The sequence below is a fragment of the Stegastes partitus genome, unplaced genomic scaffold, assembly GCF_000690725.1.
Source record: "Stegastes partitus isolate 25-593 unplaced genomic scaffold, Stegastes_partitus-1.0.2 Scaffold239, whole genome shotgun sequence".
NCBI classification, from domain to species: Eukaryota; Metazoa; Chordata; class Actinopteri; family Pomacentridae; genus Stegastes; species Stegastes partitus.
The window spans coordinates 470,569-487,002 of NW_007577970.1; the positions used below are offsets into that span (position 1 = coordinate 470,569).

Sequence of the window (16,434 nt, forward strand, 5' to 3'; positions counted from 1 at the left end):
CAGAGAGAGGAATGAAAAAAATGTAATGGGAAAAAAAAAAAAAAAAGGTGAAGCTGGCATGTTAAAAGCACTGGAGAGGGATTTCATAGACAAAGAAGAAAGGCAGAGAAAAGAGAGAAAAAAAGGAAAGAAAAGCAGCTGTTTTGTGTTTAGAAGTGGATATATGAATGTTCATGAAAAGAAAATGTAGCCAGAGATGTGTATCGAGAGAGAAAGGGGTGCCAGAACAATGAGTACACACTGCTTCAGCACCCATGCTTGCACCCACAGACCGAGCACACGTTATTACATAAAGCGAGCATGCAGGCACACACGCGCACGCACTCACACACAGTTACCACTTCCACCTGCCATTTTAGACGCAGTGCACACCCTAATGATGGGTAGGAGGCAAGAAAAGAAAGGGGAGGCTCCTTTCATGCTGCAGACAACCACCAGCCGCCTGCAAGGTAATTTTCTGCAGTGCTGTTGTACCTCACACACACACACACACACACCAAATTCCCCAATCACTCTCTGTGTGAACAATACAATCAAGCCAGGCGGCGAAGCGAACATAGTCAATACCCTGACACCAAATTAACCACACTCTTTTTTTTTTTTTCTTTACCCTCCTATCTCTCTTTATCGCCACCCGCGGCCTAAACTTTATCTCTTTTTCCGCTCGCATGTCACCGTTCCCGATCTTTCATATGCCTCCGTATGTAACATGTGGCTGTGCTGAGAGCATTCAGGCTCAAGACTATACATTAATAAAAATTCAGGAGGCGTCTGGTGTAGGCATGTCCTGGGAAAATCCTCTGTGCTTGTGATGCATTTTACATTTTCAGTTTGTTTCGAAAAAAAAAAAAAAAAGGGAGTAGAAAGTGGGTCGCTGGCTGGCACGAGCAGCTGCAGCCGCCGCGGATGCAGAGACAAAGACTTCAGCAACATTTTTGGGAGCACAAATTCATCAATATTTTAAAGACGGCACGGTACGAATGTGTGCCAAGTTAATGCAAGGAGTTAATGCAGGAAAATGATGCTTCTGCTCTCAACTAAAGAGGGAAAAAAATACTAAATTATTCACATTTTCCTTTTTTTTTCTGGTGGGGAAATGCTCAAATTTAAAGAAGTGGCTGTTTTATGTAAGCTACGGAGGAGTCAACCCAAATATGATATTGTTATGGGCATTTAAATAAATATCTCATCCGAACAAACCCTGACGCTCTGCGTATGTATACGAGTGTGTGCGTTAGTTTTGCAACTAAAGCGATTTTTGCGGAGGACAGATTTAAGGCCCAGATGGTTTGGCATGGAGTGTGTTTGCTATAGGCCAACTGCTCGCACACACACACACACACACACACATACACGTACACACACACACACACACAGATGGGAGGGGGTGGGGGAGCCAATCTGGTGAGAAAAAAAATGAGAGAGGAAACAAAACCTATGAGAGATTTTGATGGAGACGTGGTGGTTAGATGAAGGGAACCTATCCATCAACTGTCTCTCTGTATAGCACAAAAAAAAAAAAAAAAACAGGCTACAGAGAAAAAGAAACTGTCTGTATTTATCCATCTATGACCATTATAAATAAAAACAAAGCGTCTGGACCTAACAAGGTTACCTCCAGAATGGGACACACACATAACCGCTTTGCGAGACAAACTCCGCCGCCGTCTCTCGGCCTTAAGAGAAGGTATGCAAAGGTATTCAGGGCATCCTTTTTATTAGCAGGAATAAAAGCATTAAGATTCACTCAGAGAATAAAATGTTTGCTATTCAACAGTTATGCAAAAAGGTTACTTTACCAGCGGAAAATAGAAAAAAATGTCTGCAGGAAGAACTCTGGACACTGTCAACACACTTGCTCAACCCATGTCACCGCAGTCAGTCTGTTGCATCATGGCCCACTACATGTTGTGTGTAAGAGGAAATGTTGGCATTTTTGCACCACATTGCCTCACTTGAGTCAATATGGCTGTACATGGTAGCAATAAAGTAGCTAGATGAAGTAATTACGTGTCAGCTAAGCCTCTGAAGGGACGATTCCAGCAGCTGAATATGAAGATGGTCGAACCCTCTGTTATGTCACCCACAGGTTTCCTTCAGAGCAGTTTTTAGGCTCAGCGTGATGACATCTTAGCAGCACCTAACGCCTGGTTAATCCAAAAATCAGAGGTGGACGATGAGTGAAGTAGAGACGGAGCATGTACTTCTTCTTGCATAAAGTAGCCACACCCTTAATTATGCATAACTTTAAGCCTGAATGCAATTTAAAAAGGTGAGTTGCATAAAGATTCACCCTCGGTACAATTGTCACGAGCAGAGAAATTAGCTGTAGAGACCAAAACTGTTTTTTGTATTAAGCTGTAAACATGATTATTTCTAGTGTAAAGTCGTTTATTTTAATCACGGGGGTTTATGAGGATTGACTGAGTTTTTGAACCAGCCTCAAGTGGTCATTCGAGGAACTGCAGTTGTTTGGAGCTTCATCTTTCGCTGCATTTTCAGCCCCAAATATTGTCACTTGCAACGTAATTTTGAGCATTTCCATCAAAAATAAACGTGGCAAAAAAGTTGGCTCTTGTTGGCAAACAGAAAATACCAGAACCTTAAGTAACCCATGGCAGTCATCAATAGATGTCTCGTAGTTAAAAGGGACAAAACTACAAAATTAGGAAAGGTTTTTCGAGCATACTTGTTGTCGATGTCTGTGCATCATCCATAACTGGCTCATGGAGCAGCAAATATTTGTAATAAGATGTTAAAGGCCTTCCGGTAAACGATAGAAGGTTTGCCGTCTTGCTTGTTTCTTGACCTACATTCACTATAAAAAGACACAATGTTATGGTGACTCAGTGTTTCTGCAAATCATTTTATTACTTTTCCAAACTTTTCTTTTGGAAAACCAGTGAGTGAAACCCCAGGTGTTTCTCTTATGTCTCACCAGTCCCTCTCCTTTTTGTCTCTTGTCTCTGTATGTCTATGAAGTTCTGCATTTTTGCCAAAAGTTCAAACATCTTCAACTCGCACGTGTTCTTCTTGTCAAATCACATTTTTCTTTGACTTAAGATATGCTTTTCTTAACTCACAGTAAAAGTAACACTATAATGTCACAGCAGTTAATTCTCTGGAGACGACTTGAGGTGAATCTGATAGTTTTTGATATTTATTTTTGACATATGAAATTGTAGGCCCAGTGAAGGATCACCAAAAACAATCGCATCAAAAGTGTGTCTGTAATGTTAAACCTCACATGAGCAAGAATATATTTATTGTTTTTGTTGGCAATCTACTTTTAGAATATGGAGATTTCTTGAGTATGAAGTTTGTCGAGTTGTCGTTCTCATTTAGTTACTTTTCTACAGTATTTGCTGTATTGTTTTTATAGCCTCTAAAGACAGTGGATGCTCAATATGAGTTCAGTGGAGTTGAAGTTTACATCTGGGTTTGTCCATAAAATATAATAATGTAGTAAAAAAAAATTGAAGGAATTTGAAAGGTGGGCCTAAGATCTGACCAAATGTGAAATATGGTCACAATCTTCTCTTCTGTTCCTGAGTTGTTGTGTTAAATAAAGATGAGAAAAGTGTTTCTGTCAAACTTAATGAAGTCACCGTGAAGCTGATCTTGACCTAATGGATACAAAATGTCATCACTTCATAATTTTATCCTTTTGGAGATTTAAGTGAGACTTTGTCCTAATTAGTTTATGAATTTGTTATGGCTAAAAATGTGTGACTTCATGAGGGACCTTGGAGGAACTTTGACCTCCGAAATCTAATCAGTTCTTTATTGAGTCCAAGTCAACATTTGCGGCATTAATGTAGAAATTCCTTCCAGGCATTCCTGATACATTGCGTTCACAAGATTGGGATGGACACGAGGCCACAGTGACCTCTGACCACCAGAATCTAATCAGTGTTTTTGCTGAGGTCTACTGAGCATTTGTGCCAAATTTGAAGAAACGCCTTCATGAGATATTGAGCTCACAAGAATGATACGAGCGGACATCTCAAAAATACACTGCCCCGGGTCTGCAGAGGCATAAGAATCTGCTAATGCACAGTCTCCTAGTCTGGTTTCCAGCTAAACGCACTTACAAACTACATCTTCAGTTTATGCTCTGTGCCCTGAAACATTCATGAAATGAGATGTTTTTTTTCTACGATTATCTTAAACTTGAGATGGTTTTAGGAAACGAGCTGCCTGAGAAAATCAGCACAAGCATGTCCTCTGATAAGAGACTGACCTTCTCCCTTCTCTTCAAGAATTTAACTTCAGTACATTTTAGTGACACAACAAATCTTGACATGATCGTTACTTAACTTTTTCAATCCTCCACTGCCCTTATTCTCCACGCTCCCCTCCACTCGGCTCTCTCGCTGTCTTTACTGCTGCTAATTACTGCTGCCACATTATCACTGCTCTTTCCCGCTGGATGAGTTTGTTTGCTATTCATGCTATACATAAAAAGCCACAGCATTACAAAACCATTGTTACAACCCAATGACTCCAGTTCTTCAGAGAAAACAGCCACAATACAGTCGACTGAAAATCCACTTGATTTCGAGACAAAATCCTCTGAAAGAGAAAAGGTGTTAGAATGAAAAAGAAGGGCAAACGGGGTGAAGAACGGGAGAGAAAAGGGACTCTAATGAAGACCAGACTACACGAGAATAGAACAGAGTAGAATAGAGTAACCTCTTCCTCGTCAGTTTCCATGGCAACAAGCCCTTTGGTGGGATGGCGGTTGGAGAAGCCTCAGCAGGAGAGAGTTTGAGAAAGGCAGCGTGTGAACATCTTTTGTGTGTGTGTGCTGACTTTAAAAGCATATGGACATAGGTGGTGAATGCTGCGTGCACACACAGACAGATCCATTATGTTTTCAGTATTCATGGGCTGTAGTCAAAGGCGTCTGAGTGTTTCTGATACAGACCGTAAGAAAAAAAAAAAGATTGAGGAGCACAGGAGGATGCTGGGAAGTGGAGTCAGAGACGAAGGTGGAAAAGGACAGAAGAAGGAGGGGAATGAACAGAGAGTGTTTACATTGATGTGCCAATGAAGAGGTTCATTCTGCTAATGATCATATTTGTGATATAACGTTCACTATAACAGCTACCGCGTGCTATGTGTGCAGTTTGCAAACCGTCACTTTTAAAATGGCTAACTTGCCTTTCCTGTAACCATCTGACTGTGACTACCCGCATGATTTTTTTTTCTCTGCACATGTAGGGAAACAGACCTTCTGCAATCTGTCTGCTATAAATTTGAATGGATCAACATCTCCATGCAACTGTATCCCAGTTTTTCCAGTTAGCATATTTGGTTTTCTCAGAGCTAGGATAAGGGTTTAGCCCAGTTTCTGCAGTCACGCTATGATGTTTACATGCACAAACACAAAAACAAATAACCCCCTCATAGCGATGAGTGACTGATGGATTTGTGTACCTTCTGGTATTGATCTTTGGAGGCCAAAGCTTCCTCAAGCTGCTGCTGTGTGTAGGTGTAGATGGCAGAGCGGTACGTCGTCCCAACATCGTTCCCCTGACGCATCCCTGAACACACACACACACACACACACACACACACACACAAATTGCAAAAATCAAGATTTGAGGATTTCAGTGAAGCGCCTGCATCCTCAGTTCTTGGCAGAGGGAACATCACATCATTTGAAAACAACAGCTGACAGCATTTCCAAAAATATGACTCGTCTGTCTTGGCGGAACTGATTGCTGTTTTTGACTGATTTGATCATTTCATCGTGCATCCTTTCATCCTTTCACTGTCAGCTTGTCAGCCTGTCAACAGCCATGTTTGATGAGCGCAAAGGTTTCTGCGGACGACAACGTGTGTCGGTCAGCCCGTCAATCCAGCGCAGGTGCAGTCACTTATGGTCCCTCGTGACTTTGAAGACATTTAAACTTGTGCCACCCAAAACAAAACAGCATCCTCATCAGCCGTACTTCTACCCGTCAGACAATTTTTATAGGATTAGCCACACTGGAACAATTGTGGGGTGGCACAATGTCTTGTTAATTTTCTTTTTTAGCAAATCACTACCAACCAAACGTCTTTCGCACATTTACTCTCATTATTTACTTATGCAGGCAAGACTGCCCTGTCGAAATACTTGTATAATCATACAGTATAATAAGCTTTATACCCTCAGTTGATTAAAATCTGGAACAATTGATAGAGTTTTTAAAGTGCTGATAAAGCTAATAAGGCAATTACAATGTAAATGACATAATATAATTACATGTAAGACTCTTATGTTAAAAGTCTTCTTGTTCTGCTGAGGACACACACCTACTTAAGACGTCACACTGTGTCTTTTTCTTTTTTTTTTTTTTGGTTCTGGGTCAGTCTGTTTCTTCAAAGTAGGTTTCATCCCTGCAGTTTTTAGGAGTCTACACAAGACCTTCTAATAAACCTGAATGGGACACACTTTTACCACTAAAAACACACATTCTTTATTTACACATCAAAACAGATGTGTTTACGGTTGTATGAGGGACGGTTGTATTGTTAAAATGCATTTAGATGGAGAAAATTAGCCTTTAAAAAAAGATCACAAGTTTTGCCAGAAAAACTTGTAATCAAACAGTAGTGGTAAAGTGAGAAAACGTACATTTTAAAAACCTCTAAGAAAAATAAATATTATAGCTGAAGGAGGAAAAAGAATGAAATGTTTGGCACTTAGGCTGTTACTTCATCGAGGCTTCTTCTGCTATGCCCAAGGATCAGCAAGGATAGAATTACAACTTTAAAAAAAAAAAAAAAAACAACAACAACATTTTTTAAAAACACATTTTTATTTTCTTTATCAATAAAATGTTCTCCTTCGTGGGTGTGTATGTGGGTGATGTTGTACCTTGGGTCGGGTCATGGCTTTCCCAGAAGACCTTGAGGAGATCCGCCAAGCTGATCTTTTCTGGATGGAAAACAACTCGCACCACCTCAGTGTGTCCTGTCATGCCTGCAAAACAACATCCATGAGTCACAGAGGCAACCGAGAGGTCCAGTGATAAGTCCTTCTGGTCAAATAAATTCTTGGTCAAGAAACTTTTTTCTATTATTAAAAAAAAAAAAAATAATTTTTTTTAAAAATCAGTTTTGGCATGTTTTCATGAAGAAATTCTTATTAAAGTAGTAGTTGTTGTTGTAATCTTTATTTCGAACATAAAACAGTGAAATCAACAAAACAAAAGATAATAGTAATTAATAATGAATAAAGGTAAATAAGAAAAAGAAAATGAAATTAAATCAACCAAGAGAAAAAAGAAAAGAAAATGTATTCATCATCACTGACATGCTCGAAAAGGAGTAGGAAGAAGTAAAAACGTATTTAATCCTACCCCCTAATCTCAAGTATAATATGTATGTAACACCGCATGAAAATGATTATAAAGTCATCCCATTGACAACCTGAGAGCCTTGCAGACCTTCAATTCATCATGTGGTCTTCATCATCTCAGCGTTTGTTACGCTCCAAATAATCAGTGGACCTTAAGTCAGTTCTATCAATGGCTGTTTCCAAAGTAAAGAATAAACTGTCCACTTTGAAGCCAGTACGGATGAGTAGTCTTATGAAACTGTTACTGAATGACAACTGGGCAACTGCGCCTGCTCATGAAGACCATGCAGTACAGTTAAAAGCTCAAAACAAGTGAGTAAGTGGACTTTGACATTAAATTTTTTTTGGTTAACTGTTTAATCAGTACCTTCCATAAGAATCCATCCACCTGATAAAAAAAGAAAGTATCCCTTAAATAAGTTCTGATGTACTAATGAAGACTATGTATTGACCTAAGACTGCTTTGTAATTGCTGTTCGCCAATATCTGTCCAGGAATCCATAACTCCTAATATTGAAAGTGAAATTAGTTCTTCTGAAATTCCCAATGATGACCTCCTGAAAATATGATTTAATGACAACTGAGCAACTCCAGTTGTTGATGAAGACCATCCAATAGAGTCAAAAGCTCCAGAGCAAGCAAGTAAAAGGACCATGACTTATCTGTTTTTTTAGTTCATACTTTGTCCTGGAAACAGCTGTTAACATAACAATCTTAAGTAAAGCTCCACTTAGCGGGCCTTTTAACCGAATCACATGGTCTTCAGCATCAGTTGAAGTTGCTCAGTTGTCTTCCAGTATTATTTTCACAAGAAGCCTTAATCATACCGGCTTCAATATTGAGCTGAATGGTTTATTCTTGACTTTGGAACCAACCACTGACAGAACACTCTTGACTCCACTTGCTCCAGAACTCTTGAGTGTACCACAGGGTCTTCTTCATTAACACTTTTTGATGTACTTAACACTTTTTTATTATTATTATTATGAGTTTGGATTCTTGCAGCAGACATTGACGAAACACCAGTTTAAAAAAATGATGGTCCACTTGCTCACTAATGACTGACGGATCTGCCGAATATTTATTTTTTTTCATACCAGGATTGAATTTACACCTGAAAAGCACCAAATGCAGCTGCTGTCCTTGAAAGGCCCATATAGGTCCGAAGCAGATTTTAGCATTCAACCAGCACAAACGATCCCTCCTGCAGACAGTCAAACAGCAGCTGGTGCTGGTAATGACTGTGACCTATTACGTGACACCTCATCTTCCTCCCGTCTCTTATTCTACCTCCACTCCTATGTCTCTCTCTGTCTTATTACTTTTTTAATATCAGGAGTTATGGAATCCTACGGCCGATATTGCCGAACAGAGACAAAGCAGCGGTTGATATTAAATTAATGTCTCACCAGGCCAATCTCGCAGGAATAAATTCATCTTGGACAGGAGGAGAAAATACAGTAGTGGTTGGAACCAGAACTAAAAAAAAAAAAAAAAAAAATCAAGCTTCAGCTGTTCACGTAATGTACATTTAGCAGCAAAATGATCTTATAATCTGCCGCTATTGCAGAGTAAACAATCAAGTGTGTGTGTTTGATAGTTCACCGTGCAAATGTCAGGATCTTGAGAAGCACTGAAATTTGTTTCTTGATAAATTTATACTGGAACTTGAACCTAAAATAGCCTCTTTTTTGCCATGTTTTCTACAAAACTCACTTATTTCATTAGCAGAATAAAGTGCCTTTACTGGGCATCAGATGGCAGTGAAACCAGTTGTGAATATGTGTTCACAAGCAGTTGCATATGCACTAAGCAACATTTGCATTGTTGTGTTTTTGGCCACCTGATGTTTGTGAGTCCAGTGGCTGCATGTGTAATTCTCTTTCAAGCTCTGTTTTGGTGTCTACCATCTACAGAACAAAGTACAGTATCAGAGTCTCTCTGCTGGCTAAATGTTCACAAGCTAGTTCCTACTGTAGATGCTGCAAAATACATACAATCCCAACCCTTTCAATCCCCTTACTCAATCTCGATGTGTAGTTTGTTTGGTAGAGACTTTTCATTTCATTCAGCACAATGTCGAAACACATAGGTCACAGAGGACAGTGTAATAGCAGTGGCAGGCTAAGGCCCAAAGTTCATAAAAAAAACGTTTAATTTAACGTGTTAAAGAGACACATTCAACAAAAGGACTTGTTCCTTCTGCAAATATTGCTTTTTGCAGCTGTGTTTGGACTTTTTTTTTTTTAACAGCGTTGCCGATTTATCACACATTTATGCAACACGTCGGCTTCTTTATTTGTTTGCCGATGCCCAAACACCAGAAACTAAAGGGGACAAAAGACTAACTAAACAGACAATGAAAGATTGTTGGTCACACAGCTAAATAGGTCCAGGTAGTTTAACAACTTGGAAGCAGATCTGGTTCAATAAGAGTCCAGTGAACATTATGCCACTTTTTACATGACACAGACTCATTTTATTCAAAGGTATTTATGATGGCAGCCGTACACAACATACCCATTGGACTGACTTTTATAACATCAATGTACTTGAAGTCTATATTTTCAAGAAAAAATGCTTTTGGCTTATGTACTAAATTTACAAGCAAACTGAAATAACTTCTCACCCTAACAATTTGAATGATGTTAATTATATTTCCTGAACTAGGGCTGCAAGGTGGTTCAGTGGTTAGCACCGTTGCCTCGCAGCAAGAAGGTCGCCGGTTCGTGTCCCGGTTCAGACACCCAGGATCTTTCTGCATGGAGTTTGCATGTTCTCCCCGTGCAGTGTGGGTTCTCTCCGGGTTCTCCAGCTTTCTCCCACACAGTCCAAACACATCCATCCATCCATTTTCTATACTCCGCTTAATCCTCATTAGGGTCGCGGGGGGCTGGAGCCTATCCCAGCCGACTTAGGGTGAAGGCAGGGGACACCCTGGACAGGTCACCAGTCTATCACAGGGCCACACTTAGAGACAGACAACCAGCACACTCACATTCACACCTACGGACAATTTAGAATCACCAATTAACCTCAACATGTTTTTGGACTGTGTGGGAGGAAGCCGGAGAACCCGGAGAGAACCCACGCTGCACGGGGAGAACATGCAAACTCCACGCAGAAAGATTCCGGTGCCCCCACCGGCACGCGAACCGGCAACCTTCTTGCTGCGAGGCAACAGTGCTACCAACTGCACCACCTTGCAGCCCAGTACAAACACATGCTGAGGTTAATTGGTGATTCTAATTTGTCCGTAGGTGTGAATGTGAGCGTGCTTGGTTGTCTGTCTCTAAGTGTAGCCCTGTGATAGACTGGTGACCTGTCCAAGGTGTCCCCTGCCTTCACCCTAAGTCAGCTGGGATAGACTCCAGCCCCCCATGACCCTAGTGAGGATTAAGCGGTGTATAGATAATGGATGGATGGATATTTCCTGAAGTAGTCAAATGATTATTTGTTAAGTCTGAAGGTGGACCTAAAAGTCAGTAATAGTTTATAATAATCTACTGTATTAATTCAATCCTCTTCGTTAAACGCTAGAAACAAATCATGCATGCCTGATTGACGGCCACTAATAAACTATTGGAGCAGCTTCGTTTATCTTTCTGTTTGAACGTGCGAGCGCTACCAGATGTTTCGTGAGCCAACGCCCTCACCTTCATCGCAGCTCGTACAGCTTTAAACAGTAAGAATTACCATACATTCCTCTGACTGTAGAGGAAGACGGCTTTGAAAACAAATAATGATGAACACTGCGAGCGTGAGACACAGAAACAAGGACTGCAAATGAGAAAAATAATGAACAGTGTGGGAGTGTTTTTAAATCCAGTAACACAGGTGCTCTATCTCAAAAAGAGAAAAATATGCTAATATAATCATCACATTTTGAACCTACGCTGATCTGACTGTAAATATTTAACCAACAATGAATATTCAGATCAATCTTTTCTCTTTTTTTTTCCTCCATGTGTCTCTCCTGAAGATGTGAAGGTGTGAGGAGCACTTCATTTAGCCAAGTGCCCTCGTTCAATAGTCTGCCAAGATACAGTGCTAATTAAAAAACACATCCAGCAGTTCAAACCTGGTTCACATCAGTTGTTTTTGTTTTAGAAACAGTGAGAGCATAGTTAGTGTTTAAACAGGATCTCTTCCTCAGCGGGCCTGTTCAGGATCACCACCATACTACATCTACATTAAATAAAGTGATGCAGGAGTGCACGAATATGATGCACAACAAATTAGCAATTCATATGTAAATTCCCAGGATCTGTCTGTGTCAGATTTCACATGATCAAATCGTGACTTCTTATTTGAAGAATAGCGTCAACAACTGTTGTTCTGACTACAAGTGGAAAGAAGCAAAACAACAGCACGGAACATCAAAAATGTCCAAGATTTGTTTGAGTGTAGAATACAAACGCAGTCCATGAGTATTTGTTTAGCATAAGGCAACTTTTCTCTGCGGAACACTGATGTGCCAAGAATGTTTACACCGATCTGTTATCGGCCCTTTTAGTCTTTCTGTTTCTATTGCAGTGTACGATAGGACTGCTTCAACCGCGACATTAACTCAGAATGCAGCAAAGCAACGATGAATAGTAGTTAATATGGAAATTTTACGTTGTTGGGTGAGCTGAATAAATCAGTATCATTTTAGCACTGCTCAGAGATATCTGCCCTGCACCCAGAAAACAGTGCAGAAGCAGGTTGTACAGGTGCGGTTCTTGCAGTTGGAACCATAAACTATATATAAAAGATGGATGTAGCCTCTGGGTGTGGAAAGCAAAGCCAATGTAGAAGTGTCTTGAGCCTGCATTCTTTCTCACAGCCAGCAGGGGGAGACTCATCCAGTTGAAAAAAAATCCAATTATATAGACATCTATGAGAAAATGTTTCTATTTCTTACCTGATTTATCACCTAGGTAAACGTTAACCTATTAAGTTTATGGTCTCAGCTGCTAGTTTTAAGACTTTTTGAATACAAAAAGATATTCACTTCGTAAATTATGGTCCCATTTAGAGTAAAAACGACAATAAAGCAGGGTGTGTTTAAGAGCGAGGCTACATTGTGTTTGATATATACTCAACCATAACGCCAAAACCAAACATGAGTTTACCCTCTGTTGACAATACTCCATCACCAGGATATCGTGTTTTACCCTCTTCAAGCATTTCAAATGTATTCATGCAGTGTTTTAACCAGTTTTACTGAAACGTCACTCAACAGAAGTGAAAGAAAACTGACTACAGCATGTTCACTGGATGTAGCATTTATACACAATAGTACAACTAACATACATCTTTATTATCAATATCTCAGTTCGCCTTTTAGCCTATAAAACAGTTTCTAAATACCAGTTTGAAGAGTTGTAGGGTACTTAAAGTTATTCATGTTTCTGCTACATTAAATCATATTAAAATAATAATGACTTCATAATAATAGACCAAGATTTCGATGCTCTTATTACCTATTTTGTTTACCAAATGACTTTGGGCACAACCCTAGTCTATTGTTTTTGAGTTTCATTTATATTTCTGTGTTATGCTAAAAATGTGGCCCATCCCCCATGAGATTAGCATGCAGCTTTGGTTTAGTCCACATATTATCAGCCTTTGACTCAGAGCAAACACTGATTCTCTGAACAAACAAATGTTGAGCTTTTCGTTATTAAAAAAAAAAAAAAAAAGAAAGAAAGAAAAGGCCTAATTTCCCTACATTTAATCTAACTCTTGTTTGTGGCATTTATTCCTTTCCTGATATGTAATTCTTCAAATTTGTTGTATTTTTCTCAGTATTGCTTTCGGCTTTTCTCATCGTCTAAACTTTTCTGCACCACATCAATGTGACCGTTTGAGAGGATGAAGCCAAGCTAGAAAGTGAAAGAGACAGGTGGGGATGCAGGTCTAATGATGGATTCACTCTGTACTGGCAAACTGGAGGAATCACTGGGAGGTCTGGACACACATCACACACAGATACACACACAAACACAAAAATAGTCCCTGCTCAGAGTGGTCAGGCATCAATAGCAGCCTTATCCATGCCCCAGTATAATAGGGCCTGGGGGAAATGATTCACTCTTCTGTTTATGTGTGTCTTGTTTTCCACAATTTATTGACTCTCAGTAGACAACACACTGCCCCGTACACTATGTGTGTGTACGTGTTGATAGACTTAGCTTACCTGTGCAAACTTCCCTGTAGGTGGGGTTAGGAGTGTACCCTCCAGCGTAGCCCACTTGGGTGGAATAAACTCCTTTTTGTCTCCAAAACTTCCTCTCTGCTCCCCAGAAACAGCCCATACCTGCGAGAGAGGGAACCAGATCTATGATAATCAAACATATCCTTACATGTGGGGGTATTTATTCAGCTTACTTCCTCTTTACTTTGTGCTGAAAGAGAAAAACACAGAAAAGTTTATAGCTTTTCATATGCTTAACCTTAATGTGAGCATTTGCGAATAAAACCTGAAAAAAATTAGATGCAGTATGGCAGCATGGTTTATATGCACAAGAAAAAAGTCTGAAGTATTACTGACTAAATAATACATTTTCTATTTTTACATGTATTTATTTTTCTATGGATGTCTACATTTATTCATTTATTTAGTCATGTATTTCTATGCCTGTTACGCCAATAAGTTAGAAGGTCCTAATTTCACTCAAAGCTATTGTGTGTAGTTAAAAAAGGCTCACATTATTATGTGATGTAGCTTTGATAAGACTTGTTTGGTTGGTTGGCACAGCTGACCAGTCTGGCTTTACACTGAGGTTATCACCACGCATACAATTAACACACACATCTAGAAATACAGAAATAATTAAATGAAGAAATATAAAGGAAAGAAAAAGATAAACAAATAAATACACATCGAAATGTGATTTTTTTAAAAAGTGATATTTCTTTGTAAAATGATCACACACAGAGAGGAAGTTAGAAGTGATAGAAAGTTCTTGGTTGTGTCCGAAATCATTCACTCGCTACTCACTGTATAGTGAACTATGTAGGGAGCATCTCGGCAAACTAACATTGCAGACAGTACTCAGTCTATTAATTACGTCGTGATTTGTGCCATAGCAGCGTGGTGCAAACATGTCAAATTCAGTTTATTGCACATCTAAGAAATGGGTAAAATAAAATTTAACAAAACATAAACGGGAAATGACTTACATTTAATGACAAGTTTTCGTGCTGTCATTCATCTTGTTCGTGTCTTGCATGATGGTCCATATTGCTCGGTTAGTGACCATCAGCTGTACTATACTTTCATGGTGCATTGTGGGATATTTTCAATGCACTATATAAGGTGTAACATTTCTAACTTAACATTCAGACAACACTACAAAATGATGAACACCCTATGTAGTGCACTGTAGAGGGTATGGGGATGATTTCAGACACAGCCGTTGTCTCACACTCTCATCTGTTTCAGCTGTGGTTTAGCTCTGCACTCTCAATCACAGAACAAAGAGAGAGTCTTCTTCCTGAAGTGGGCTGGACCAGCAACTCTGCTGCTTTTAAAGCAACACTGAAACGGTGTGTAAAGAGCAAGGTTCAGAGCAGGGGCTCTACATTCATGGTGAAATGGACCACTGTTGCAGTGCTTTGAGTTGAAAACTGAGGACATGTAGGACTTACATCAATTTGTGGAAATGGGACAAAATATGTGAGCTAATCTTTGTGTAAAATGAGTGGCATGAATGTCAAAGTTGTTATGATGTACAATATACTACAGAGTAGAAAATCGGCACACATTTAAATCATGTTTTATCATATGGTGTGGTGTGATTTTAGTTTAAGGTCGTACCTGCAGTGATTAAGCAGCCTTCATTTCCTGATATGTATTTTGAGCACTAGACACTCACCAAACATGACCATCTCTGTGTCCTCTGGAAAAGGTGGAACAGTCCTGTTTCCATTCACGTCATGCTTGGCTGCACAGGAAAGAGAAAACACAGTTAAGATCGAGGCTGCAGACTGGCTCTCTCTTTTCTGCTTCAGTTATTTTGTTACCAGCAGACTATGAGGGTTCATTCATTAGATTTGTACCACTGGAATTTATTTCCCAACATGTTAATGTATCATTGAATGCTGTTTCTGAGCTGACCCAGTAAAGGAAGCAGCTCAGCAGCAAGACCGCTGTGTAACTCTGTGTTCATTCTGACTTCATCTGAAAATAGCAGCCAATACTGAACCGTTGTTTTAATTGTATAAGAGTTCGGTGAAACTCAACAACTCACTTTTACCAAGACTGCACCAAAATACAGCAGCGAATTCACCTAAGAAGCACACACACACACTCACACACACACAGTGACCCACTTAAACAGTGGTGAGCAGCTCTGCATAATTTCATAGCAGCTGCATTCACTCCAATCAACACAGAGCCAGAGGTGCACGAGGACCCATTCGAGGCCATCCAGCCACCTGGTTGAGCTAACACGCATTAGCGTTAGCATGCCCCAGGCTGCGTGTGTGTGTGTGTGTGCAGATGGCTCGCTGTACAATGCTGTGGGGGAGGGAGACGGATTAAAATAAATGTGATGATGGAGGAGAATGAGAATGAACTAAACATCTGGATCCCCTCCTCCCCCTTCTTACACACACACACACACACACACACACTCTGTCTTCATGCGTGGTCACATAATTGTTATGAGGGGCAGCATGCCTATAGACAAAAGCAGCCAGATGGATACTGCCAACCAATCAGCAACACCACACACACACACACACACACACACACACACACACACACACACACGCACGCACACACAAAATCATCTATGATTATCACTTTGAGTTTTACATTCTGCAATAAGCTGATTGTTTCAACTTGCACAACCACACATAAAACACACGCACACATCATCTGAAAGTGAGTCTGTGCATCGCCCTTATTTGCCTGATTACACGAGCAGCCTTTCATCCCGACAGAAATCTTTCTCATCTTCCTCCGTGTTGTGAGGGAAGAAGGTTTGGAGCCGCAGTCATCTCCTGTGTTGATTGGGTCTTGTGGAGGAAATGACTGCACCTCTTCACCTTCAGTCCCATTACAGTCCTTCTAACTTAAGCTTCCC

The 16,434-nt window shown here is 40.0% G+C and overlaps 1 protein-coding gene across 1 annotated transcript in view; it reads right to left on the reverse strand.

Annotated features, from left to right (window-relative positions):
• msraa (methionine sulfoxide reductase Aa) overlaps window positions 1-16,434 on the reverse strand; it is a 48,534-nt gene that overhangs the window by 10,442 nt on the left and 21,658 nt on the right. The window contains exons 2-5 of the mRNA XM_008281620.1: window positions 15,220-15,288; window positions 13,539-13,658; window positions 6,872-6,976; window positions 5,443-5,549 (exon numbers count right to left, since the gene is read on the reverse strand). Coding sequence (XP_008279842.1) covers window positions 5,443-5,549; window positions 6,872-6,976; window positions 13,539-13,658; window positions 15,220-15,288 — 401 coding nt within the window. The remainder of the gene's footprint in view (window positions 1-5,442; window positions 5,550-6,871; window positions 6,977-13,538; window positions 13,659-15,219; window positions 15,289-16,434) is intronic.